Below are 25,357 nucleotides of genomic sequence, written 5' to 3'. Positions count from 1 at the left end.
TTTAGTATTATTAGTAACTTATTTAACAAAATAACAATTCTGATATTTATTAGTCATTTATTTCTTCATTTTCCCACGTTAAACCATCACGCACTTAAAAACACATAAATTAGGCCACGGCTTCTTGCTTGTAGAGAGTAGAAGTGTCTCAAAAGAGATGTTTAATATGACAATGTTCATAAAATCCCAGTCATCGGGTAGTTTTTCTTTTTTTCGTTGGAAGATCAGGAAGTCACTCTAGGAAGCATTCACTGAGGGATGTTCACCTGTTGTGCTGTGGTGTCCCCTGTCACTGAAGTTAAGTAGTGCTTCCAAGTAGTGCAAGTGTCTGACATATTAACCGCTAGGTGAAGTTACAAAGATCTAGTTCATGTCTTAAAGATTGGGGTGTCAGAAACTTGAGTCGGAGTCATATTCCCTAAAGCCTGCAGTCATCACATCTGCAGCCGCTGGCTTGTTAAACGCCTGACTTGTTTTCCCAGAGTTGGAAAAGCCAAGTTCTTCAGTATACCTCCTATAATGAAGAAATGTCAAGTCTCCCTCTTTCATTTTAAAAAAAAGAGCCTTATTACAGAACCGCGGTGGGACTCCTCAAGGGAATTCTGCTGGCAGAGGAGAAACCAGCAGAAAAGAAGAAACAGGAGAGAAAAGAGGAAGTGAAGTTGTGAATGTGTTACAGTGAGATGTCTGAATATAGAGCTGTCAGTTGCATCGCCGTGCAGAGGCTGCATAAAAAAAACTTGTGTCCAAAAGGTGTATAATCTGAGAGCTCTTCTACTAGCTGTTCAATAGTAGAACTTGAGTGGTTATAAATTGTACTGCTCGTGTTTTTTCTGAATGAAATGTTGAAGCTCTGTGAGTGTGCATGAACCAAGGTTGCTGTGCTTCCGAGAAGAAAAGAGACAAGGCTTCTAACAGTATGTTGATTGTATTTGCATAATAATAGATCATGGTATTCAGATTATTATAGTATGTGACAAGTAATTATTTAATACCCTTGTTGGTTTTCTGGAACATAGTAGCTGGTGTGTTTCTACAAAGCGAGGTCTACCAGACCCAAGATGCACTACCAGGTCAAACTTAGACCAACTGGCTGCTTGTCCAGCTTTTCCACAATCTAGATCCGGTTCAGACCAGCTAATGGCCATTTAAGAAAAATGAATAAAACACATTGTTGGTAAAGCCAAAATATAATAAAATATTCATATTAAGGGAAAATGTTAAAGTTTTATTATTATTATTATTATTATTATTATTATTATGAATTTATTTAAAAGTAGATCTTTGTCAACAAAAAGTAGGAAGGCTAATTTGAAAGTGTTCATTTTTATGTAAAAGTACTAAAATGACTAAAACTGAAATAAAAAAAAATCAATGCAAATGACAAAGCACATAAAATTACTCATTTAAAATGAAAATCATATTAAATAATACTATAATAGTTTTAAATAATAAAATAATGATGTTTTAGACTAGATTGAAATCATGCCATACCATAATAGAACTAAAATCATTTTGTACACCGAGCGTTTCTTTTCATTCAGTGCAAGTTTTTCTTCTTGTAACAAAATGAGAACATTTTGATAAATTGTAAGTTTATGAGCAATTGAAATATATAAGCATGCAGTATATACAGTATTAGGAACTCCCAGCTGAACAAGCAGGAGAGTAAATTAGTTAAAGTAATGTTTCATTTCGCCACATTCTGCTTTTAATCACTTCATATCCTTTCTTTATGAATTTGCTTTCCACAAAGAGCTCTCATATTAATAGTCATGTATGAAATTGCTTACACATGCATTCCCAGATAGGCCGAGAAGCTTGTTGAAGCCAAACGTCCCACAGGGTTTTCGTATTAGATCGCAGTCTCTGGGGCACAACGGATTTATGAAAATTCTCTCTCTTCTCCTTTGTTTCAGTCTTTCTCTCTTTTTCCTTAAAGTTCTGCAAAAGGATAACTGAAGACGCTGTTGCCATGAAACTGTTCTTGATTTTTCCATTGTGTTGGAACTATACTGATCCATGTTGTTTTTCTTTTTGGCAATTGCCTAGCAGTTATTAAAGAACCCAATGTTATCCTCACTGTGTCTGTACATGAAAGTCACAAAGAGACAGAAAAGACTCTTCCAGAGAGATTTGAGTCCATTTGGCTTTATTAAATACTCTCTCTTGCTCTGTGCCAAAACCTAGTGAACTAGTAAGGCATCAACACCACACCCCAAAAGGTAGGCAGCATAATTCTAAGGGAGCTTGACATGTAGCAAACAGAGAATTCAGTTCCAGAATGTAATTCGATGATGAGGTGAGGGAACTGTTGTTTATGAAAATAATTTTAATTTGTTGCTGAAAAGTGTTAACAAAAATATTGCATTCTAAAATAATGTGTTTGTGTGTTTCATTAACTCAGCAACAAGCTAACTCTCCTGGAAGCAGGTAATATGGGTTTTTGTGACGTGCCTAGAGAGAACAGTTAGGTTATGACAATTAAACTATATTGGGGCTCGTTTGCAATCTGAAAATGCCAACATATACCGGTGTTGTTGATTCTGAACAACAGGCTGAACGCTAAAATGAAATTCCTGCCATTGCTGTATTACTGGCATCAAAGATTGTTTTATAAAAGTGAATGGATAAAAACAAGGCGACGTGCTGGAAGTCACTTTAAAACTGTGCAAAGCTTTAGATTGTATCAAAATGCAGAATGTACCACAATGACAGTGGATAGGCAAAGAATATGCCCTATTAATTTTATCCTCACAAGTTTCTTTCTCTCCCTTCCTCTCCATCTCTCTCTCTGGTGTTTGTGGGGATCAGAAAGGATTTGGGGGAAGTGTTTCAGTGGCAGGTGGGCAAAATCTGTTCACAACAAAAAGCTTTTCCTAAACTGAAAACTCAAGATTCAGCTGTTAACATTCATATTGTTGGAATGTTTTCATGAAAAACATTCGCAAGCCTTTAGATATTGTAGTATTATTTGATGTTCCAGATTTTGACTTTGACCCCCTGTGGGTTTTATAATGCTTATCTTAATAACATGGCTGTGCTTTCTCAGTGGGGAATATCAAAACATGGAGTGATGGTTTCTTTGTTTATGTAAAATGAATGCCTAAAAACAGTCATTGTTATTTTAAAGGGATAGTTCTGTCATAATTCACCCACTCTAATGTCATCCCAAACGTATGCTTTTCTTTCTTTCGAAGAACACAAAAGCAACACTGAATCCCTTTGACTTTTATTGAATGGAGAAAAAAAAACAGTGAGACATTTTTTATATATATATATCTTCCGTTGAGTTTCATGGAAGAAAGTCAAACAAGTTTGGATCGACATAAAAGGGAGTAATTCATGACTGCATATTCATTTTTGGTTGCACTCTTTTTTTAAGAGGTAGCTAAGAATTTTTAAGTGATTCTAATGTTTGTGAGAAATTTCAGCATCCTTATGTAATTTTCACTAAGAGTGGTATTGGAGTTCTCATCAGGTCTGATTGGTTTTGTTATGAAACTAATTGTTTTTGATTCATTGATTCACTTTATTTTTTTAAAGCACCTGCAGACCTAGTAGAAAAATACACACACACACACAAACAACACACAAACTAGTAATACATTGAATACTAACCCAACCTCTTAAAAGCTAAAGCATTGTGATCCATAAGCTTCCAGAAGCTTTGTGACCTCATTGTTGGTGTGGTGTGTAGGGTGTTAGGAGGCAGTGGTTCATATAGCTGCACTGGTGTTGGCTCGGGTCATAATGCAATGATTGGTGATGCTAGATCTCTGCATTTGCGTAGCTCTGCAGGCATTGCTGGCCCATCATAGGATTACTGTTCAATCAGGATTTGCCGTTTCCTGACAGTGCTACATGATTCTGCCCTGCTGCATTAGGTCTGTTAGTTTCACTGATACGCCCCAGTGGCCCATCTCTTGGAGTCCAGCAAAGACTGCCTGCTTAATGCCAGCTGGCCAGGCTTTTGTAAGAAGCAGAGACCACCTCAATCATTGGCATCAGGTAAGCGTGTCCATGGCAGCATGTGTTCCTGTTCAAAGGGATTTCATTGTATTCATTATCATCAGGGACACATTTTGTGTGCGTTTGCATGTTACGTCACAAGGGTGAAGAGTAGACTTAAGCTGGCTTTATTTGGTCTGTAATCCCTCATAGCAATTTGAACGAGTAAAATGTTCGGAGTTGGAGCGGCTCGGCTTCGCTGGATTATCACAAGCCCCTGCCTCCCCCACACCAACCCTCCCCTTGTTTAAATTTTCCTTCCTGTCTATCCATTTTTTCTCTTTTTCTTTCCTTCTGTTTGTTCACGCTTGTCGCTTTGCATTGCCAGAATGGAGTAGTCAGGCAGGCTTCAACTACCAATGTTATTTGTGAGAGCACTTGGTGTCCTCTTTCCTGCTTCCATCAGCACCAGCAGTATTCCCCAGATTAATTATTCACTGATCGCCAAGCAAGAGGAGTCATTTGATAGCCAGACCTTGCTACTGTGATAGAGACCGGAGACAGAAATTACAACTGGACCTCAGGTGAAAAGCGATACTTCTGTTTAATTTTTTTAATTTATTTTAACCCTCATTCCTCGCACCACTTGACACCCTGCAATTAGAATCTTAAAGGGAAGTCTTTCTCATTTTTCTTCCCTGTGAGTAAGGTACATCTCTTCCTCATGTTGATCGCCAGTAAGCAGTTGCCGATCGGCCGCTCCCAGAGCTGGGACATGCTGGGTGGGAATGAGGGTCATTGGGAGCACAGTGACGGTGTTTATGAGCAGCAGGCACGGATGGCTGGTCGACGCAACTCACTGAGATATGGAACGGATGCGGGAGGGGGATGGTATGAACCACCGCCTGGAGTGCGTCCCCCTGACCTGGATTTGAAACGGGAGCAAGACTCCTACCAGGAATCTCTTTACAATCAGGGATATTTGGATCGTCCGGACCCTCGTAATGTAAGAAAGAACTCTGTTCCTGAGTTGAACAGTCATTACGATCGGCCAGCCATGGCTCACCGTGGTTCCCTGGCACGCCACAATTACTATCAGCAAGACTCAGGTATGCCACAAAGGCCAGCAGAGGGTTCTTATCATGGAGAGCAACCCCATTCTCTTAATAGATCATCTTCACATTATGGAATGATAGCTAGTCCTCGGCAACTGTGGGAACAGAGCTCAGGAGGTCGGTCTTGTTCTGCTGCCGCAAAACCTGGCATACCTCCTCCCCCACCTCCAACTGTTTATGACATGGGTCGTATTTACAGAGAACCGTCTCTGCCTGGACCCCCACCTGCTACTCCTGGCACCAAAATGATGCAGGATGGACAGCGCATTCCAAGCCGAGCACCATCTCCTGCTCGTTATATAATGGAGCCAAATTCTCCACGTTATGGTGCTGAGCCACCTGTCTCTCTCACTAGCCATTCGGTCTACAGTGATGTTAATGGAAGGTCAATTGATCCTCATCAGCCAACTCCCACCTGCCTGGTGGTTGAACCAGTTACTCAAGGAATGGATGGAACTGCCCGAGGTATGGTCATGCATCCGGAAAACCCCTCACCATACACCATACAGCAGCAACAGCAATCCCAACAACAGGCTCAACAACAAGCACAGCAACAAATGCAACAACAAATACAGCAACAGCGAATGCAACAAATGCAGCCAGCTCAGCCAGTGCAACAAATGCAGCCAGCTCAGCCAGTGCAACAAATGCAGCCAGCTCAGCAAGTGCAACAAATGCAGCAAGCTCAGCCAGTGCAACACATGCAGCAAGCTCAGCCAGTGCAACAAATGCAGCAAGCTCAGCCAGTGCAACCCATGCAGCAAACTCAGCCAGTGCAACACATGCAGCAAACTCAGCCAGTGCAACACATGCAGCAAGCTCAGCCAGTGCAACAAATGCAGCAAACTCAGCCAGTGCAACACATGCAGCAAGCTCAGCCAGTGCAACACATGCAGCAAGCTCAGCCAGTGCAACAAATGCAGCAAACTCAGCCAGTGCAACACATGCAGCAAACTCAGCCAGTGCAACACATGCAGCAAGCTCAGCCAGTGCAACACATGCAGCAAGCTCAGCCAGTGCAACACATGCAGCAAGCTCAGCCAGTGCAACACATGCAGCAAGCTCAGCCAGTGCCGCAAGTCCAGCAGGTACCACAGGTTCACCTAGTGCAGCAAGTTCCACATATGCAACCTGTTGCACCCCCAAATCCTGTCTATACTCCAGCTCCCCCTACAGCCCCTGCTTCAGTAAACACTCCAAGTGTGGCTACTATTACTGCTCCGCTACCTCATGTTCCTGCTCAGCCTTTTACTGCTGCTCCTCCTCCCACTGTTCCTCAGACCCCAGTGGTTCTTGTAGATCCTAAAAAAAATGTGGATCCTGAATTTCTGGCATTGCTGCAAAAAGAGGGTGTCTCGGAAAGCACCATTACTTCTCTGCTGCAGCAGGGCTTTGACTCCACTGCAATGTTGGCTGTTATGGAGGAAAATGATGTGCGTTCAGTGGCCCCAAACTTGGGACAAGCTCGGGTTCTGTCTCGTGTTGTGCTTTGTTGCAAGCGACCACCTGAAATCCTTCCTGCTACCCCCTTGCATCCCAGTGCCCTGGTCCGTGGCAGATCCAACAGCTTTAGCCATCGCAGTGACATTTACATGCACCAGCCACCACCCTCGACTCCGGGCTTGGAGTCCCAGTACATGCAGCCACCCTCTACCCACATGCAGACTATATCTCCAAGGATGGGTGAAGGTTGTAGTCGCAGACCCAGCAGTGCTCCCTCCCAGCAGCTTCTTGAGACCAGCGGGTATCCTGGAGCCAGGTCTGCAGGAGTATATGGTGGTGCTATGGTTCCAGTCCAGCCTCGCCCATTGTCAGGTTACAATCCACATGCTGGTCTGTCCATGCCACCTATGACTGCAGTGTCCCAACAGGTAGCAATTCCATCACATCTACAAGGAATACCACCACAGATCCATGCAATGACACAACCATTTCCAGCACTGCCTGCAGTTCCCCAACCAATGACTACATCTGCTTTGCCACCCCAGCAGGCTCCAAAGGCATACACCACCAACTATACTGTACCAATGGAGTTGATGAAGAGGGATCGGAGTTTGGCCATGATGTCGCCCATGCCTAGTCCCCATGTAAGCCCACAAGTAATGCGCAAGGCTGGAGCATCCTCAGACGGAGTCCTAGTACCGATTGGTGGTGCTGTCCCAGGCCAAAATGTGAGTCTGGCTAATCAGAAGCTCAGCCGGCGTACTGGACCTCCGGTCATTGTGTCCACTATGGCATCGCCAGACACAAGTAAATCAAAGCCCTCTTCCATTACCTTCTGTGTGTTCTCCTTTCTTCCTCTTAATCACCCCCTCCAGTGCTTCAGCTCCTAACTGTCTGTGTCGGAGTGAGAGTGTGTGAATCATATGGTTGTAGGCTAATTGATTCAGTTATATTTATTTTTTCCCTTTGAACTTCACTTTTCAGAAATGCTACACAGAAAATCCTTCTTTGAAGAAAAAACAATGGTGTTTTGTTGTTGAAATACTAATGAATTGAGTTATGAGTAATGATGTTTCTAGATGTATTCAAGATTTTTTATTTTAGCATACAGGCTTAGAAAAAATTAAACAAATTTAGTGTGTCATGCTTCATCTTTTTATACCTTCTCATTGCAAAATTACATACCATTAAATACTGAAATTCTGTAGTCTAGCACAAGTTCAATTAAAAGTATGATGAATTGTGCCAGAGTGTGCTAGCATGTTTTCATTTTGTTGCCTTGTGGTTCAATGGCCTGTGAGGTTACTAGTCAGTCACGTTTCTGCAGTATTAGTCATTATCAGCTTCAGGGTGCCAGTGATTGTGTTTTATTTTGGCTTTGTATTCTGTATTACATTGCTTTTATGTAGGTTTTGTAGTAGGCATATCTAAATGGACTTGTCGACTTTTTTCTTTTTTTTTTCATGGTTTGTCTTTGGTAGTGTAAACCTCTGTCCCTATCTGCCTGTCACAAATGATCTGTTTGACTAAGATACTGTGAGTGAAGTGTAGCCTGTCAGTTACCGGTAGAGCTCTTTGATACATATTTGATGTGAACTGTCACTTCGAGGCATACACAGGCATCATCAGAATGATGGACTGGACTAGCACAGAGAGAGAATGACAGTTTAGTTTTTTGCCAAGTACAAACTTTAATGGGAAATTTTGATTGTGAGCAATAACTGAGCATGTAGTTTTTCTATTTACAGTCAGTTACAGTGTTATTTGAGAATTCTTTTTTTTTCATTATTATAATGCAAAAAGCAGTCTTTTCATTATTTTAATGTAAAAAAAAAAGTTATTTTGTTTGTGAATTTGTGTGTGTATATATATATATATATAGTTTTCCAAAGGCATTGCTAGTTTTGCAAATTTGCCACAAAGAGTTGATTCTTATTAAATTGGTGTTTGATTAAATTACAATGTTTTTTTTAGATCAGCATAAAAATAAAAGCAGCTTGACAAATACTATGTGTGTGTGTGTGTGTATATATATATATATATATATATATATATATATATATATATATATATATATATATATACACACACACACACACATAGTATTTGTCAAGCTGCTTTTATTTTTATGCTGATCTAAAAAAAACATTGTAATTTAATCAAACACCAATTTAATAAGAATCAACTCTTTGTGGCAAATTTGCAAAACTAGCATGAAAATAATGTCTAATAATTTTAAATAGGCTTTGTTTCCTTTATGCAAAATGTTGATATTTTTCATTTGATTTTGGTGTAGATTGTAACTATATTTCTGTGGGATTCATTCAAATGTTGTTGCAGGACTGATGTTGATGCATGTTTTGCAGATCATACTAAAAACTGTAAAGGGTTAAAGTGCCATTCTAGTGTTCTCTATTCTTGAATCCCACCTGGTGCAGCTGGTGTAAGAGACCGTTATATTTACATTACATTTACATTGAATCATTTAGCAGACGCTTTTATCCAAAGCGACTTACAAAAAAAGTATATATATATATATATATATATATATATATATATATATATATATATATATATATATATATATATATATATATATATATATATATATATACATTGGCTGTTTCAGAACGATGGTCAATGACTGCTCTAAAGGGGAGGGGAAGCAGTGCTGGGAGTTTTATTCTGAGACGTAATAGAGATGCAGTGTCAGAGCCCGGCAGGAAATTAAACAACACATCACCATAGTCGGGATAATCAGAGTGTATGGATATGATTGGAGAGCCTCTGGAGTGGGAGAGAAATGAGCGGTGATGAACATTATTAAAGGCTTACTGGTTCAGGGCCTGGTGAGCGAGCAGCTTCAGTAGGGTTGGGCAGTATGACCAAAATCATGGTATGAGGTATTATATTTCATGGTAACATCATGTATCCCAAAATAGTTATTAGTGATGGAAAAAGGTTTTTTATGTTAGATAAGTGTGGAAAGCATGATTTTGGTATAATCTGGTGTATTAAATATTTTGGAACTTGATAGACTCAAATCACAAGATAAGATTATTCATAACAAGTTATCTGACATCAGTGCAAGGATTGAAAAATCTGTTTGGCTACTTTATATTGTATTGCAGTGTAATGTTTTTGTCTAGAGGGACTTCTGGTTGACCATCCTACCCATCTCTAGAAAAGAGGTCAGATAGGATTGTAATCTTTAATGACAGACTCTAATCCACGATCTCCTCACACTTCCTCTCATTTCATTTCTCTTTCAAAGGCTTCCATTTTCCCTTTGTATCTTTTTTCCCCTCCCTGTGCTTCTGTTACACCTTCTCTGGCGTCTCGCTTGAGTTAATGGATTTAGCTGGCTTTCGTTCCATACTATGAAACCATTTCTCCAGTGCCCCAGTCATCTCGGACTCCAGATGTTTCAGGTTGGATAGAGTCAGAGTGCATTGCTCATGTCCTAAACATCTGTGAAAACCCCAGCGGGCAATAATATGAGCACTTCTCTTATGAACAGCAAAGTCATTTGCATGTGGGAGATGGTTGTTTGTTTAGCCAGTAATTTCGTCTGCTAATGGACACGCTGAAGACTGCGGGCTCGCAGGGTTTTCCTTAATTGTGTGTTGCTAGGTGACCTGTTTTTGGTAGCAAGACTGCTCTGATTTTTTTGTTGTTGTTGTATTATTATAATAATTATTATTGGTGCCAGCTCATTTAGAAAGCATGCACATACCCCATCATTCTTTTTTTTATGGTCTAATACATTTCAATGAACTGATCTGAGAAGAGCCTGCTTCCTTGTTCCTTGACCATATATGGTCGTTCTAAATGCCCCCAAGTTTAATAGTGTCTATATATGGACATGCAGGGACGACCCTGGCAGAAGATATTCCTTTCTAGTAAAATGGGATTAGGTAGCCATGGCAATGGGTGTCACGGTCAAGCCATATTATACTTATCCAGGTCAGGTGTGTCCTTGTATTATTTGTGTTTTATTGTATCTGAGGTATTATTTGATAATGATTTTGCTACTGTTAAAGTTCTTTATGAAAGAGAGCTCTTAGGACTGAGCATTAAGAGTGATGATCATCTTGTAGTCTGGGATAAGTCACTCCTGGTCATGGATCAGAGGAATTACACTGAAAGGACGCTTCATGGTATGCTTTCCTCTAGTGCAGGCTGTTCATTTGAGCGATTTCGTTCTAGGCCACAGTGTTTCTGTATAGTCACAGGTGACCATTAGTGCTGAAAAGCTACAGTTGAACTAGATTCACATTTTCTGAAGGGAATACTAGTGTATTTAGGTTCTGTATAATGAAATCCAATATATGAGCTTTTTTGGTGTAATATGTACTGTAAAACATTTAAATTCAAGATTATTGGAGTTTTTCCTCAAAATGTTTAATACTTGCTTTAAAAAAAAATTGTTAAATAGATGCAATGACAGGACCAGTCACAATTCGGTATGTAAATATTGTTGTGATGTCATCACTGTTGTTTACATTTCAGATGGCACATATCATGGTAATCCTATGGTATTATTAGGAGTAGCCTTGTTAAATGAATATAAGAAATTGTTCTGTAATATGGTATTGATAAATAATGTGATATTTTGCTGTATGGATAAAATATGTCTATGTCAATCGCTGATATGATGCAGATATATACATAATACCATTTAAATAATGGCAAATGAGGTGACAAGTGATGAAACTGAAAGAACACTTAGTTTACTCAAAATTCAATACAAATTCTGATTTGAATCCCATAAACTCAGTTCAGTAATCTCAAAGTGACCAAATATTGGTTTGTGAATTGGCCTATCAATCATGGTACTGCTTCTATTTCTGTACCATAGTATTTTTTGCAAACATTGATCCTTTTGTATTTAAATCTCTGTTTATATTTGCTGAATTGTTTTTGATATTTGCACTAAAAAAAAAAATTGGCTTGAAACAACATTTTCATGCAATAATTGTTAGTTAAACGCCAAGTAACACTGAATTAAACATGAAATTTGAAGTGGATAGCGTGAAATTGTGATTGATATATATATATATATATATATATTTTTTTTTTTTTTTTTTTTTTTTTACTGTGGGTTAAAGAAATGAAAGAGAATACAGAGAGAGGGAATGAAAGAAAAGAGATTAGAGAAGTAAAATCCCACTAGCCATCTGTGCAGAACGGACCCAGTGGGAAAGGAGGGGGGGGTCTGGGTTAGTGCTCTCCATCAGAACATAATCCTGCAGAAATGAATGAATGTGTGTACTGTAATCCCTGTCCGCTGTAGGACGACTCATATGACCTGGCTCTGACGTATAGAAATCCTCTGCATGACATATTAGTGTTAAAGAATCAGAAATGGGTTTGTTTGAAGGTATGAAGAATCCGTTTTCCCTGGTGCAGTGTGTAGACGAGAGCTGTAAACAACTCCCGGCGTCTGATCTTTATATAACTTTATAAAATGTTAAACCGCTTGTAAATCACTTATGCTGTAGTATTTTTAATTTGTAAATTGAAAATCTGCTAAATGAATACATGCAAATGTAAATGTATACCAGGCTTTGCACATATGTGCAGTTTATTGCATTGGTCTACATACACCTCACATGTTAAATCTGAACTTTTTTCTGTGTGCACACTGAATGTTTGCACAGAGCCACAGAGACCAAACACTGAATGAATAGATGGGTGTCATGCCAGGGTTAAACTTTAAGGAAGAGCTGATAGAGAGAGAGTTTCCGTCCATGTTAACAGAACGGTCACTTGCTCTGTTGGGCCAGTGATGTATTATCACAGCCTCATATGCATGTGGATTTTTTTGCATTGAATATTTAATCATTTGTTTTTCTGTGATGTATTTGAGATTGTTGTTGCAAAACCTGCTAATATAAATGTCACCAAAGGCACTGTTGTGATTTTTCCAATAGTCTAGGTTATTGCCAATGTCATGGTCTTCCAGGAAAAGTTTTTTTTTTTTTTTTGCTCCTGTAGCTTTATAAATTTTAGGATTCTTGCTGTTTAATAACGGGTCGTTTTAAGTTGTCATAAAATGGTCATTTAGTTATTTTATATAAAATTATATTAAAACGTATCATAATATAATTTGATATTACTTTATATGAATAATATACGCATTATTTTGAATACAGTAAATATACATTAGTTCTAAAGCATGAAAAAAAAGGAAAAAAAATAAAATTTTGCATGGTCTGTGAAAATATAGTAAGGGCAAAGAACAGGCAAAAAAAAAAAATATATGTATATATATATAGCTGATCCCTTCCAATGTTATTTTAGTATCTTTGAGATGCTATTATAGTTTCTAATAATATTTTACATTTGTTTTAATTGTTATATATTTCAGTTTTCTGGATTTGTTGGGGGGTTTTTTCAGTTGTTTTTAATATGATATGTTTTGCTTTGGCAGCCATCTGATTATACATATATAAATAAATATATAATTTATATATATATATTTTTTATAATTTATATATATATATATTTTTTAATTTGTTATATTTTATTTCAAGTAACAAAAATGTTTTTATGGAATAGTTTTAGTTAACTATAATAATCCTGACCCCTGCATAATACCAAAGTGTTTAGAAACAAAGAAATGTACGATGCAAAAGATAAATGTTTTTGTAACGAACGAGAGAACATGTGGATGGTTGCAGAAGACAATCCTTGTTCACGATTTATTTTGTGTGTGTGTGTGTGTGTGACAATGTGAGATAGCAAACAGGTCCCGGTGAATTATTCATTGTGAGAAAATGAAAAGGTCACGGAGATTGAGTTTCATTCGTAGATGGAGAGGCAGATCTCTGTATGAACACAGACAGCGCAAGCAGGCACAGATGTTCGATGGGGCTGAAATTGTTTAGCACTTTAATTCAATGCAAACTATAGAAGAAAAAAGACATGAAATAATTGTCTGATGCTTTGTATGCTGCGTGAATCAATCTTGTGCATCATGTTGTTGTTGTTTTTTAAAACTAAACCATGTGTGTTTGTTTGTGCATAAGTGTGTGTCTGTTTTTGCTGTAACTCTATCCCTAATGTTAAGCACTGTCACCTCATAAAGAGCCTCAGTCTTTAGTATAACAAAACGCAGTGTGTGTGTGTGTGTGTGTGTGTGTGTGTGGTTAACCTCTCGTTCCCTGGTCCAATCTCTGGATCTGGAAGGCCAGATGGCTCCTGTCATATAGAGAACTAACAGAAGGAGGGACTGAGAGAATGTGAAACTAATGAATAGAGGGTGAAAAAAAGTATTTGGGGGAACGAAACCGATTTAGAGAGATCACATCTGCTCTGTGTGTGAGTGTGTGTTCACTTCAAGAGGGTGAGAAAGAAGATTGAATGCTGTGCTAATTATCGGTGTTAAAGTGTTGTTTGTTTTCCCTTGTCTGGTCACTACACCAGGTTTTCTTACCCATCACGGTGTAATTCTGTAATTACATATGTAGGGCGAAAGGTCAGCATGAAATTTGATCACCAAACGAAATTGCAATCGGAGTTTTGCCTGGAAGAACCTGTTTGTCCAAACAGTTAAGGATGGACAGGTGTTTAAAACCAGTTATAAAAACGGTAATAATATTTGCATTTCTTTTTTTGTTGCAAAGAAATAACATAGAATTAGAATTTTAAAAAGCTATTTATATTTATAACCTTTATATATATATATATATATATATATATATATATATATAACATTTATATATAACACACAACATTTATTATTTCTCAAGTTGGAAAATAAATTTAGTTCCTACTTTAAATGAACCTTAGTTCCCAGGACATCTACAAGATGAATTAAAATGCTGATGCTGTAAAAGGAAGGGAGATTTATACACATGATATATGACTGAAAAGTTGAAGTGTTCAAAAATAAATAAATAAATAAAACAGATTTTTGTTTGGGCTTAAACTCACTCATTCAGCTACAATGTGAGCAGCTTCATGTCTTTTGTGTGTGTGTGTGTGTGTGCACTATGCAGTACACTTGGTTTCCTTTCATTTGTTCTCATTCATTAACTGTTCATTGTGTCATTACTTAGATTGCTTGTTTGGTTTGGAGGTTAGTTTGTTCATTTTATAGTTTGTCGTTTCATTTGTTGATTTATTCTTTCATTAATTCAAGGTTTGTTCTTTCATTTATTTGTTCTTTTATTCATTTTATACTTTTAATTGTTTGGTTGTTAGTTTGTTCATAATTTCTTTTTAGTTTATTCTTTTGTTTGGGCTCCATTCATTCATTCATTCATTCATTCATTCATTTGTTCTTTTCATTACTTTGTTAGTTGTTTTTCCCTTTTCATTTTATTTTTATCATTGGCATTTTTTGTTTATTTCATTTGACATTCATTCATTCATTTTTTTATGTATTTTTTCTTTTTGTGTGTGCTTGTTTAGGGCTTTTTAGTCTATTTTTTTTTCCTTTTTGTTTGTTGGTTGGCTATTATTTTTTTTCAAGCATATATTTGTTTATTGATTCATTACCTGATTTCAATCAATAAGTAAATTAATCAATCAATCAATCCGTTTTTCAATCATTCCATGGTCATTCAGTAGTATTTTTCCTTCCTTCCTTTCGTTTGTTTGTTCCTTTGTTTTATGTGTCTTACGTGTTTGTTCTTTAATTTGTTTGTTCCAATTTAAGTTTTTCTCTTTTTTCTAAGTTGTTTCTTTCTTTAATTGCTTTGATGTTCTTTCAAACAAAGAGTTTTCCTTTTGTTCCTTTTTTTTTAGCTCATTTGTTAGTTTGGTCATTTTTAGTTTTAGTTAGTTCTTTTCACTGTTTTTCTTTATCATTCATTTTGCTTCTTTCACAGAGCACACACACACATACGCTGTTCACATTACATTAGCCAGATAAATAGCATTTTAACAGACAGGAGTGACTGTCATTTTCTAGCATAGAGGGATGGTGAATAAAATAGGGGCAGAAAAGCAGGCGGAGGGATGTGAGTGGAAGGGAGAGGCTGGCAGTCTCTAACCACTGTGGTCTCCAAATCATAAATTTGAGAGCGAGGGAGTGTGGTTGAGGGAAAAAAAAGGAGTGGGTCAAAAAAAAAAAAGAGCAACAGAAGGGGGAGTGATTGGAAGCGTGAGCAGTGGAACGGCACAACTCGTTTGCACTGGCACTTGTGTGGGAATTTTTGACCCTCTCCCTCTTTCCGTGACTCTCCTCGACTCGGCCAGGCGTAATTATTCCTTTCCTTTTTCACCTTGAGGGGTTCATTCTAAAATGAGACAAGAGGGGAATGAAAACGGCAATCAAGATGGACTAACCAAGAGCGAGAGGCTAGAACGAGAACAAGGAATGAAAACGACAGGCTCTTGTGTCTGTCTCTGAACGCTTCGCTTGCTGAGCGACTGACCAAAGACGAGCAGATATCTCCACTAACCCACATATGGGGGAGTGAGCGCGCGACAGACAGACAGACAGCGAGAGGAGGGAGAGACCCCCAGGACACAATCACAGGAGAACGTTTTTTTTCTCTTCCACCTCCCTCCATTTTTTTTCTCCCCCGTATTTTGGGCTGCTCTTCATGGGAGGAATGTGGAGGCAGCATTTTCCAGGCAAGATGCATGTTTCCGAAACCGGCCAAAAGAAAAAGTGTGCATGAGTGTGTGTTTGCATGCATGCATAAGTGTGTGTGTGGTTTGTGCACAGTTCTCAGTGGTGTCACAAGCGCATGTCTTGGCTGCTGTCTGTGACACATCTGTAAACTAGTTTGCGTGTGTGTGCAAACACACACAGTGTATTGTGCTCCTGACTACTTATTATTAGTGTGTGTGTGTGTGTTTGTTTGGCATTCAAATCCCTGGCTAATATATCAGGAGGGGTGGAGAGAGCAGAAAAAGTGACGCAGCACAGATACGCTCTTATTAGACACTCACACATGCACCTGGTTTATTTCAGGTCCTGGACTGCCTTTCAGTGATCTGACTGTTTTAACTGCTTTTACTGCAAGTGACTATTTGGTTTGGAGCAAAGAAGTGTGTTTTTCATTTCAGAATGATTTTGTGTTATTTGTGCATGCATGTGTGTTTGTGTGTGTGTTTATTGTGTGACGGTGAGAAATGAGGTTGCTTGGTTACCACAAGCAGCAGTTGACAGTGAGGTGAGGCACTTGGCTGCCAGATTTTTTTTTTTTTTCAGAGATTGCTTGTCACACACACTCACACACACATATACACACACTTATTAAAATCACAGTGGCACACCTAAGCAAGAGGTGGGGAAACTCACTCATACAGTGTGATGTACACGCTGCCATATAACAACACACACACACACAGATCCATGTCAACGCGGCTCCATGGAAAAAATCTCCTCATTTCCTTTTGTTTTTACAGACTTTTATTGTTCATGGGATTTCAAAGAGAGTATTACATTTCTCTCGCTCGCTCTACTTTCATTAGTTTCACATGCATTACAGTCATAGTTCACTCAAAACTAAAATAAGCTGTCATTATTCACTTACCTTTGTGTTCTTTCAAACTTTGACGGAACACAAATGGAGATGTTTGGTAAAATGTTCATGCTGCAAAAAAGCACCCTAAAAGTAGTCTATATATATTTATATTTATCACAAAATAATACATTTGTTTGCTTATCTTTGCCTGCAGGTCTTAAATGTAATGCTTATTTGATTTTTCCGCATTGTGATTGGTCACATGACATACAAGAACCAATGGTGTTCAGTATTGGTCAATGAAAATAAATCTTAGTATTTTAAGATACACTTGCTTGACTTAAAGCAAGTTTATCCTTAAAACAAGAGATCTGACAGCTTTGTAAGAAAAATGCACTTTATTAATTTAAGGGGAAACAATATTTTTTCTTATCATAGTATGTAGGGTTATCATAGTTAACTTAAACAGAAACTAAAATCAAAACCATAAAAATAAACATTTTCATTCATTAAAATAAATGTTAACTGAAAATAAATTACAATATACAAAAATCTGTTATAAATCAAATTTTATATGTTTTACAAAAATATATAAAAAATGTATAGCAACTAAAAATAACAACACAAAAAAATTACTACAGTTTTAACTAAAATTAAGATGCAAATGGAAAATATAAAAACAAACACTGAAACAAAACGAGGGTACAGTATGTCCCTCGCTGGGAGAAAACTGGAAAGACTTCCTGATAGCAATAACAATTAAAGAGCCTCTCGTCTCAGAAATCGATGTTTCGTCGGGATCTTTTGTCCTCTGTGATCAGAGTAATTGTGAAGATGCTCATGGAGAATGGCTGAAGTGCCAAGATTTCCCCTGTCGCTCTCTTATTGGATAATTCCCCAGCTGGTCTCTGATTGGATAATGGGCGTGTACTGCTCGGCTCAGGCTCTGTTTGTTTAAACATCACTGAGTTTAAGTTTATCTTCGTTGTTCATGTCCAAAAAAGCTTTTAGAGCCTTGAAATTGTTTATGGGTTGGAAAATGAACAGTCGGCACAGTTTTGTGAACATTGATTGGTTGAGCACCTTCATGAAGGAGTGTGTGTGTGTTTGTGTGTGTCTTCTGAGAGCCCAATCGTCTGTCTGTCCTTCCCTCTCTGATTTCTCCCGCTCTGATGTAGCGATCGCTCCAGCATGTCATTTGTGTTTCTGTTTGATGTGTCCACTTCTCATTTAAAGCGTGCCAGACCCCTGCTCTCTCACATCCATCTCGCTTCCCTCCGAGAGACCCAACTCTGCCTTAAAATCTCCCACACAATCATTTTTTTATAATAATCTGGTAAATAATTCTCATTTGAAGTCCTCTCTAAATAGGTGGCGGAGAGTGAAAAGACAGAAAGCAGAGAGCAAGATGTCCCCCCAAAGGCTATTAAATCAAATATATTCATAACTCGGCTCCAATGCTGTAATCTCCATGACAACAAGACACATGGCAGGAAGGCGAGCGGGAAGTTCACGCTTCTCTCTCTCTCTTTGCAGGTATAAGGCCGCAAATCATGAACGGTCCGATGCATCCTCGGCCGCTGGTCGCTCTGCTGGACGGGAGGGACTGTACCGTAGAGATGCCCATCCTGAAGGATTTGGCCACTGTAGCGTTCTGTGACGCTCAGTCAACGCAGGAAATTCATGAGAAGGTCTGCTTCAACTATTTTTTCCTGCATCTCTAGCAGTACAGCAAACATTTTGTTTTAGTTGAAAAGTATTTTAATTGAAAATTGAACACTCCAATATTGGAAACTAAAATATAAAAAAAATATATATATATATATATATATATATATATATATATATATATATATATATATATATATATATATATATATATATATATATATATATATACGATTTTTCATTTTAATTTTGCACTAAATATTGAACATATGTATACGAAAATGTACATTAAAATACAGAAACACATTGCCTTTTTAAATACTACATTGCCATTTTGCATATTAAATTTCTAATTGAATTTTGCTACCCATATGCTTTCATAAATAAAAACTTAATTAATTTATACATATATATAAATTTGAAAAAATATGTATGTACATTTGTGTCTCATTGGACTTTCTCGTTTATTTATTGATTAATTGATTTGATTTATTTCAACCTTTAGCCAATATTCAAAATATCTCAATATTTAAAATATAAAAAATAAATAAACAGATAAAATACCCTAATACAGGGGAACTGCAAAATATTTATATAGATATGTAAATATAATTGGACTGTCTATATCCGAAGAACCATTATTTCTGCTTTTTTTTATATACGTATCTACTCCAATATTGTTTTTCTACTTAAAATTAAATCAGACTGTAAATAAAAAACAAACAAGCATGCAGCAACAAATACCACGGACACTGTTTTCTGATTCACTTTTAAATAAAAGATCAAATGCACCAGCTGTGAGAAACTGTCACTGACTGACTGACTAGATGATTATATGATGATGTTCAGTCAAATATTTTGTTGTAATAAATGGTAATTAATAATAAATAATTTAATTTAAAAGAATATTCAAATGTGTACATAAAATAGATTTAGTCTAGTATGCATACTAAACAAAATCTGCAAGAAACACTGGTTCGTGCAAACACACAGACTGTGATTCATTTCATAGTGACCCAATTATAAGACCCACTAACGTCACATATATTCATTTAGTGTAGAATCTCATTGCATTGAGTTAAATTACTCCTGTTTCATCACAAGGGAAAATTGCCTGTTAAATTTAATCATGTCTTTTATTGCTGTTGGATTGAGAATGGCGTGTTTGTAATGTGTGTAATTGCACAGAGTAAAAAGCAACAATTATCTGTGTGTAAATGCATGAAATGACATGTTGATGAACACGGCAAGCTCATCATGAGAAATGCATTACACCCACATACTCCTCCCAGGATGCTACAAAGAAATGATTTATGTGTCCTTAATAAACAGCCCACTGCTTTATTTTCTGATGTTTCTAGCGTGGTATAAATGTATCTGTGGCAGGTGTTGAACGAGGCGGTGGGGGCGATGATGTACCACACCATTACTCTGACCAGAGAAGATCTGGAGAAGTTTAAAGCCCTCCGAATCATAATCCGCATCGGTAGTGGATACGACAATATTGATATTAAAGCAGCTGGAGAGATGGGTAAGAGCATAACAAATGCTAAGAAATGTTTCATGGTCACAATTTTTGCTCTTAAAGGGATAGTTCACCCAAAAATGAAAATTCTCTCATGATTTACTCACTCTTGAAGTGTTGTCTTAAAGTCAACGGCTACCAGTAACTGTTAAGTTACCAATATTCTTCAGAATATCTTTCGTTTGACCAATAATAATAATGAAAATAATAATAAAATAATAATAAAAACAGTAACACTTAAGTTAAGGCCTTTCAAAAAGCATTTAAATGCACTTGTAAAGCCTTGTAAAGCCTGCGGAGCTTCTGTCACGAAAACAAATTCCTCGTATGTGTACATACCTGGCAATAAAGCTCATTCTGATTCTGATTCTGATTCTTCTGATTCTAATGCACCCTATTATGCATTGTATTATCTAATGTAGAATTTGTAACCACAGTTCTAAAACATATGTAATGCTTATCTATTGATTGTTACACAAGCATATGACAAACAACCAGATGCAGATGTAACAAGGAATCTGCAAATAGTATTATAATGCGTTTTAACTTTAGTTACAGTTGGGGAAACCGATGTAATGGATTATAGAAAAATGTTTTGGGGGACAGATGTTTTATATGGTTCGAATAAGAAGAGCAATATTACAGATACAGCTTAATACATGTCGAATCCATGAATGGAGAGAAGACATGATCAGGGGTTAATAGACCATCTAAAGCCATTTGAATCTGGTTTATGGAGTGCTTTGATATGTAAATATGAATCTTTTTATGTTGCCTTACATTTGTGGCTGTCTGCAGGTATTGCGGTGTGTAATATTCCATCAGCTGCTGTGGAGGAGACGGCAGACTCAACGCTGTGCCACATCCTGAACCTGTACAGGAGGAACACCTGGCTGTACCAGGCCATGCGCGAGGGCACACGGGTCCAGAGCGTGGAGCAGATCAGAGAGGTGGCGTCAGGAGCCGCCCGCATCAGAGGAGAAACACTCGGACTTATTGGCTTTGGTGAGGGACAGAAACACTAAAACATTCAAATATTTTACAATGTGGTGTTGTTAATAACTAAAACTATATAAAAAAATTATTAATTGAAATAATGTATTAAATAAAATATAAATATTATTATATAACATAAAAAAAAGTTTGCAAAAATAGTCTTGGAAAAATGACTGATTTAAAGTTTTGATTCAACTTAATTAAAATTGTAAAAAAAAAATTACTAAAACCTAAAGTATAGTTTAAAATGAAAACTTATGATATATATTAAAATATAAAATTATATTAAATATAAAAGTCAAAAGTCAAAATATAAATATTGTAGCTGTAGTTGTAAATAAACAATACTAAAATGACAGTTATGCTATTGTGGTAAGCATATAATAATAATGCTTGCTAATGAAAATAATTGCTTTAATTTCAGAATAATAAAATCAAGCTAATTGTTATTATTTATTATTAATATATGCACAAATAAACTGATTTAGTTATATTTATAGTTGAAAGAACATAATCTTATTTACTGTTTTTGTAACTGCAAAGTCATCACAAATATGAAATAATGCAAATTAAATTATGGGAATTATGTAGAGATCAAAAATCGTCATATGTTTATATTCAGATATAGACACAGTTTATCACTGTATACAAGACTAATCCCAAGCATTCAAGAAAAATCGGATTAAGTGACAGGTAGACCCAGTATGACATGAAGATGTTACAGGAATAGTTCAAATAAAGGATGTCATCATCCATCAGTTTTCATGTAATTAAAGTCAGTTTTTCCAAGCTCTAATAACAAAAAAAAAAAACGAGTTATGTGTCATTGTAAAGTCACTTCTCTCTTTCCTAGGCCGATCGGGACAGGCAGTGGCTGTTCGAGCGAAAGCATTTGGCTTCAATGTGATCTTTTATGACCCGTACCTGCAAGACGGTCTAGAACGATCACTGGGTGTCCAGAGAGTTTACACCTTGCAGGACCTCTTGTACCAGAGCGACTGTGTGTCTCTCCACTGCAACCTAAACGAACACAATCACCACCTCATCAACGACTTCACCATCAAGCAGGTACATTACCCACAAACCCATTCCTGCTATCGCGAGCTCCATCTAGTGGCTGTTGTGTGAACATCATGTATGATGTTTGGTTAGATGCGACAGGGAGCATTTCTAGTCAACACAGCACGAGGGGGTCTGGTGGATGAAAAAGCCCTGGCTCAGGCTCTCAAAGAGGGCAGGATACGGGGGGCCGCCCTGGACGTCCACGAGTCTGAACCCTTCAGGTATCATTTGTAATGACATACTAATTGTAATATAATCTCTGTGTTACTTTGCCTTAAGAAAATTGGATGCAACTCCAAACATTTCTTCAGCTGCACCTAAATTTGCATGCTTTTATTTCTATATAACATGCAACATTAGGATTTGTGCATCCTAGCTTTGCATCACAGGAATAAATTACATTTGACAACATATTCATATAGAAAATAGTTGACGGTAGTGTATGCACATGATCAGTGAAGTAGTAAAAATGAGATCTAGTGTGCAAAGTGAGATGTGTCTTTCTCTCAGTTTTTCTCAGGGTCCTCTGAAGGATGCGCCCAATCTGATCTGCACCCCTCACACGGCGTGGTACAGTGAGCAGGCCTCACTAGAGATGAGAGAGGCAGCGGCCACTGAGATCCGCAGGGCCATCACCGGTACAAAATCTCCCACTGACTTCAAAATGTTACCACATCTCACGAGGATATCACCATACAACATTATGATTATCAATGCTTTATTATGGTTTACTGCATGTGAACTGAAGGGGGAAGATTTTTTCTTTCTCTCTCACTTCTATCTCTATCGCAAAACTTTTTCAACTTTCTTTTTTACCTCAAACGTTAATCTTTCGCTGCCTAGCAAACATTTGTATTTCCTTCAGGGAATGTAAATCTAGATCTGTCCTATTGTTCATCAGTCAGCATGTCTCGGTTTTGTTCTGGGTTTCAGGTCGTATTCCGGATAGTCTCCGAAACTGCGTCAACAAAGAGTTTTTTGTGACTACGGCGCCGTGGGGGGTGATGGAGCAGCAGGTACATCCGGAGCTCAACGGCGGAGCCTACAGGTGACAAAAGAGATTTTAAACATGCACAGAACGCCATCTATTTTTTCATAATTCAGTAATTTTATCATACTGTCCATCCTTGAGTTTTTTACCATCTCAAAAACCCTCTTTTCTTGGATTAAGAACTGGTTAAATAATTGTATTAATTCATTTTTAATTATAATGAATATTTTGAATTAATTGTAATACATTTAATTTTTATTTTTGAATTTGTAAATTATAAATTAAATATTATTTATTTAATATATTATTCATACCTATTCCAGGGTGGTATACAATTTAAAAATGCAATTTGCAAAAATAAAAAAATCTATGACTAAATATCTGAACTATTCCTAAAACTATAAATATACTTAAAATTAAAAATGCATGTGTTATTAATTTAGAAAGAATATATTTTGTATTATGTTTATTTTTCCAACCACACTGGCAAATTATGATTATTTATTTTTTTTTTTGTGTGTGTGTGTTGTCAATATAAATCTAAAATAACAATAAAATAACAGATCTTAAAAACAAGAAGAACTGTTTTCTAGTGAGATACATTCAGAAAAATAAATAAATAAATGGTACAATAGTAAATAGTAATATCTTAATAAATGGTATAATAAATATTATTTGTTAATTAATAATAAATATGAAAAAAATCTAAATGTTTGTTACTGAAATAGTAATGTTAATAAATATTAATAGAAAATGTGAATAACTGCCACAAAAGGACGAAATCAATAAAATTGTTGATAAAGAAATTAAATCTGAATCAAAACCGGATTCATTAAATTCTGTCCAATCCCTGCTCTTTTCCCCACTGGACTCAAGATCACTCCTTCCTCACTGTGAAATGAAAACTCAACAAATTCCTGATTTCTATTGTAAGAGTAGTCAAGCAGTACAGCAGCTGTGCAGATGTGCTTCATTCGTTCATCCCTGTGTAGTGAGTGTTATCCCTCCAGATCACCATATGCAAATAGACTCAAACGAGACCGCCGTCTGTCCCTGTGGAACACATAAATTAACATCAACAGCATCACCTCTAGATTTATCCCCCTATGACCCTTCTGAACATTTCACTTAACTTATACCTCATTCTTATGCATTTAACTCTCCAACCCACACATACACACACACAGACATACACACACACCAACCAACCAGTCTGATTGCTTCTCTCGCTCAGCAGAGTGGCCCAGCCGCTACCAGCCGTTTCTCCTGGCGGCCTGCAAGACAAAATGTATACCTAAACAATGACAGGTAACTACTTCCAGCGCACTGAAACAACGAGCTCAAGACGCAGTCCAAATATCTCTAAATGACACAACAAAACAATGATGTCTTAACACTAACAATATACTAATTTTGATTCGTCTCTATTATTTTTACATTTCTCATTCTCATAGGACATTCAAATATCATGCGATGCCTGCTAATTGTTTTCTCATTAGTTCTACTATTTTTTTTAATCTGTAATATTTACTTCATTTATTTAGCTGTGTTGTTCGTGCATCTGATTTGTTCAATAAGACTTTTTTTTGTACGAGGGTCCATTTGTGCTACTTTTATTTGAGAATTTGAGAAAAATTATTTTGGAATTCAGTATTTGTACCTGATGAATCACATGAAATCACAAAGGAAAACATGATAATGTAAATGTAATGACTGTTATCCATTAATAAATATCTAAATTGTTGTATATTTAATCAGTTTCTACATTGATATGTTGATTTCTTGATGTAATCTTTAACGTGCATTATTAAATTTTTTTTATTTCTTTATAGACTTTTTTTCATCTAATTTTTATGATGTTTTTAAACCATATTAAATGTAGAATTCTTTGATTTAAATATATGCCTTTTAAGATCAATAAAATGGATACATTTCTTACTTCTGTTGGCAAAGAATGCATTTATTTGATAAACATTTTTTATGAAAATATAGTATACTGTAATATTTTGAAATATTATTATAATATAAAATAAAAACATTTGAAATTATCTTTAAATGATTTTCAGCATCATTACTCCACAGTCTTCAGTGTCACATGATCCTTCAGAAATGATTCTAATATGATAATTTGCTGCTGAAGAAACATTGAACTGAAAACAGTTGTGCTGCTTCATAT

The 25,357-nt window shown here is 36.7% G+C and overlaps 2 protein-coding genes across 8 annotated transcripts in view; one reads left to right on the top strand and one right to left on the bottom strand.

The window, feature by feature from the left end:
• Positions 1–25,357, bottom strand: part of LOC113060912 (neuronal PAS domain-containing protein 3-like) — a 783,891-nt gene that overhangs the window by 486,578 nt on the left and 271,956 nt on the right. The window lies entirely within an intron of this gene.
• Positions 1–25,357, top strand: part of LOC113060909 (C-terminal-binding protein 2-like) — a 40,920-nt gene that overhangs the window by 13,682 nt on the left and 1,881 nt on the right. Inside the window, exons 1-9 of one of the 6 annotated variants that reach the window (XM_026230170.1) lie at positions 3,798–7,316; positions 18,476–18,630; positions 19,994–20,138; positions 20,931–21,137; positions 21,982–22,196; positions 22,281–22,411; positions 22,701–22,828; positions 23,124–23,238; positions 24,416–24,489. In XM_026230170.1, the coding sequence (XP_026085955.1) occupies positions 4,676–7,316; positions 18,476–18,630; positions 19,994–20,138; positions 20,931–21,137; positions 21,982–22,196; positions 22,281–22,411; positions 22,701–22,828; positions 23,124–23,238; positions 24,416–24,479 (3,801 nt within the window). In that variant the 5' untranslated portion in view covers positions 3,798–4,675 and the 3' untranslated portion in view covers positions 24,480–24,489. Of the gene's footprint in view, positions 1–3,797; positions 7,317–15,486; positions 16,101–18,475; positions 18,631–19,993; positions 20,139–20,930; positions 21,138–21,981; positions 22,197–22,280; positions 22,412–22,700; positions 22,829–23,123; positions 23,239–24,415; positions 24,490–25,357 lie in introns of those variants that run through there. The other 5 variants (XM_026230171.1, XM_026230172.1, XM_026230169.1 and 2 more) reach the window with 5 other exon arrangements.

Source organism: Carassius auratus, chromosome 42, assembly GCF_003368295.1.
Source record: "Carassius auratus strain Wakin chromosome 42, ASM336829v1, whole genome shotgun sequence".
Classification (NCBI taxonomy): domain Eukaryota; kingdom Metazoa; phylum Chordata; class Actinopteri; order Cypriniformes; family Cyprinidae; genus Carassius; species Carassius auratus.
This window is presented reverse-complemented; position numbering and strand designations above follow the sequence as displayed.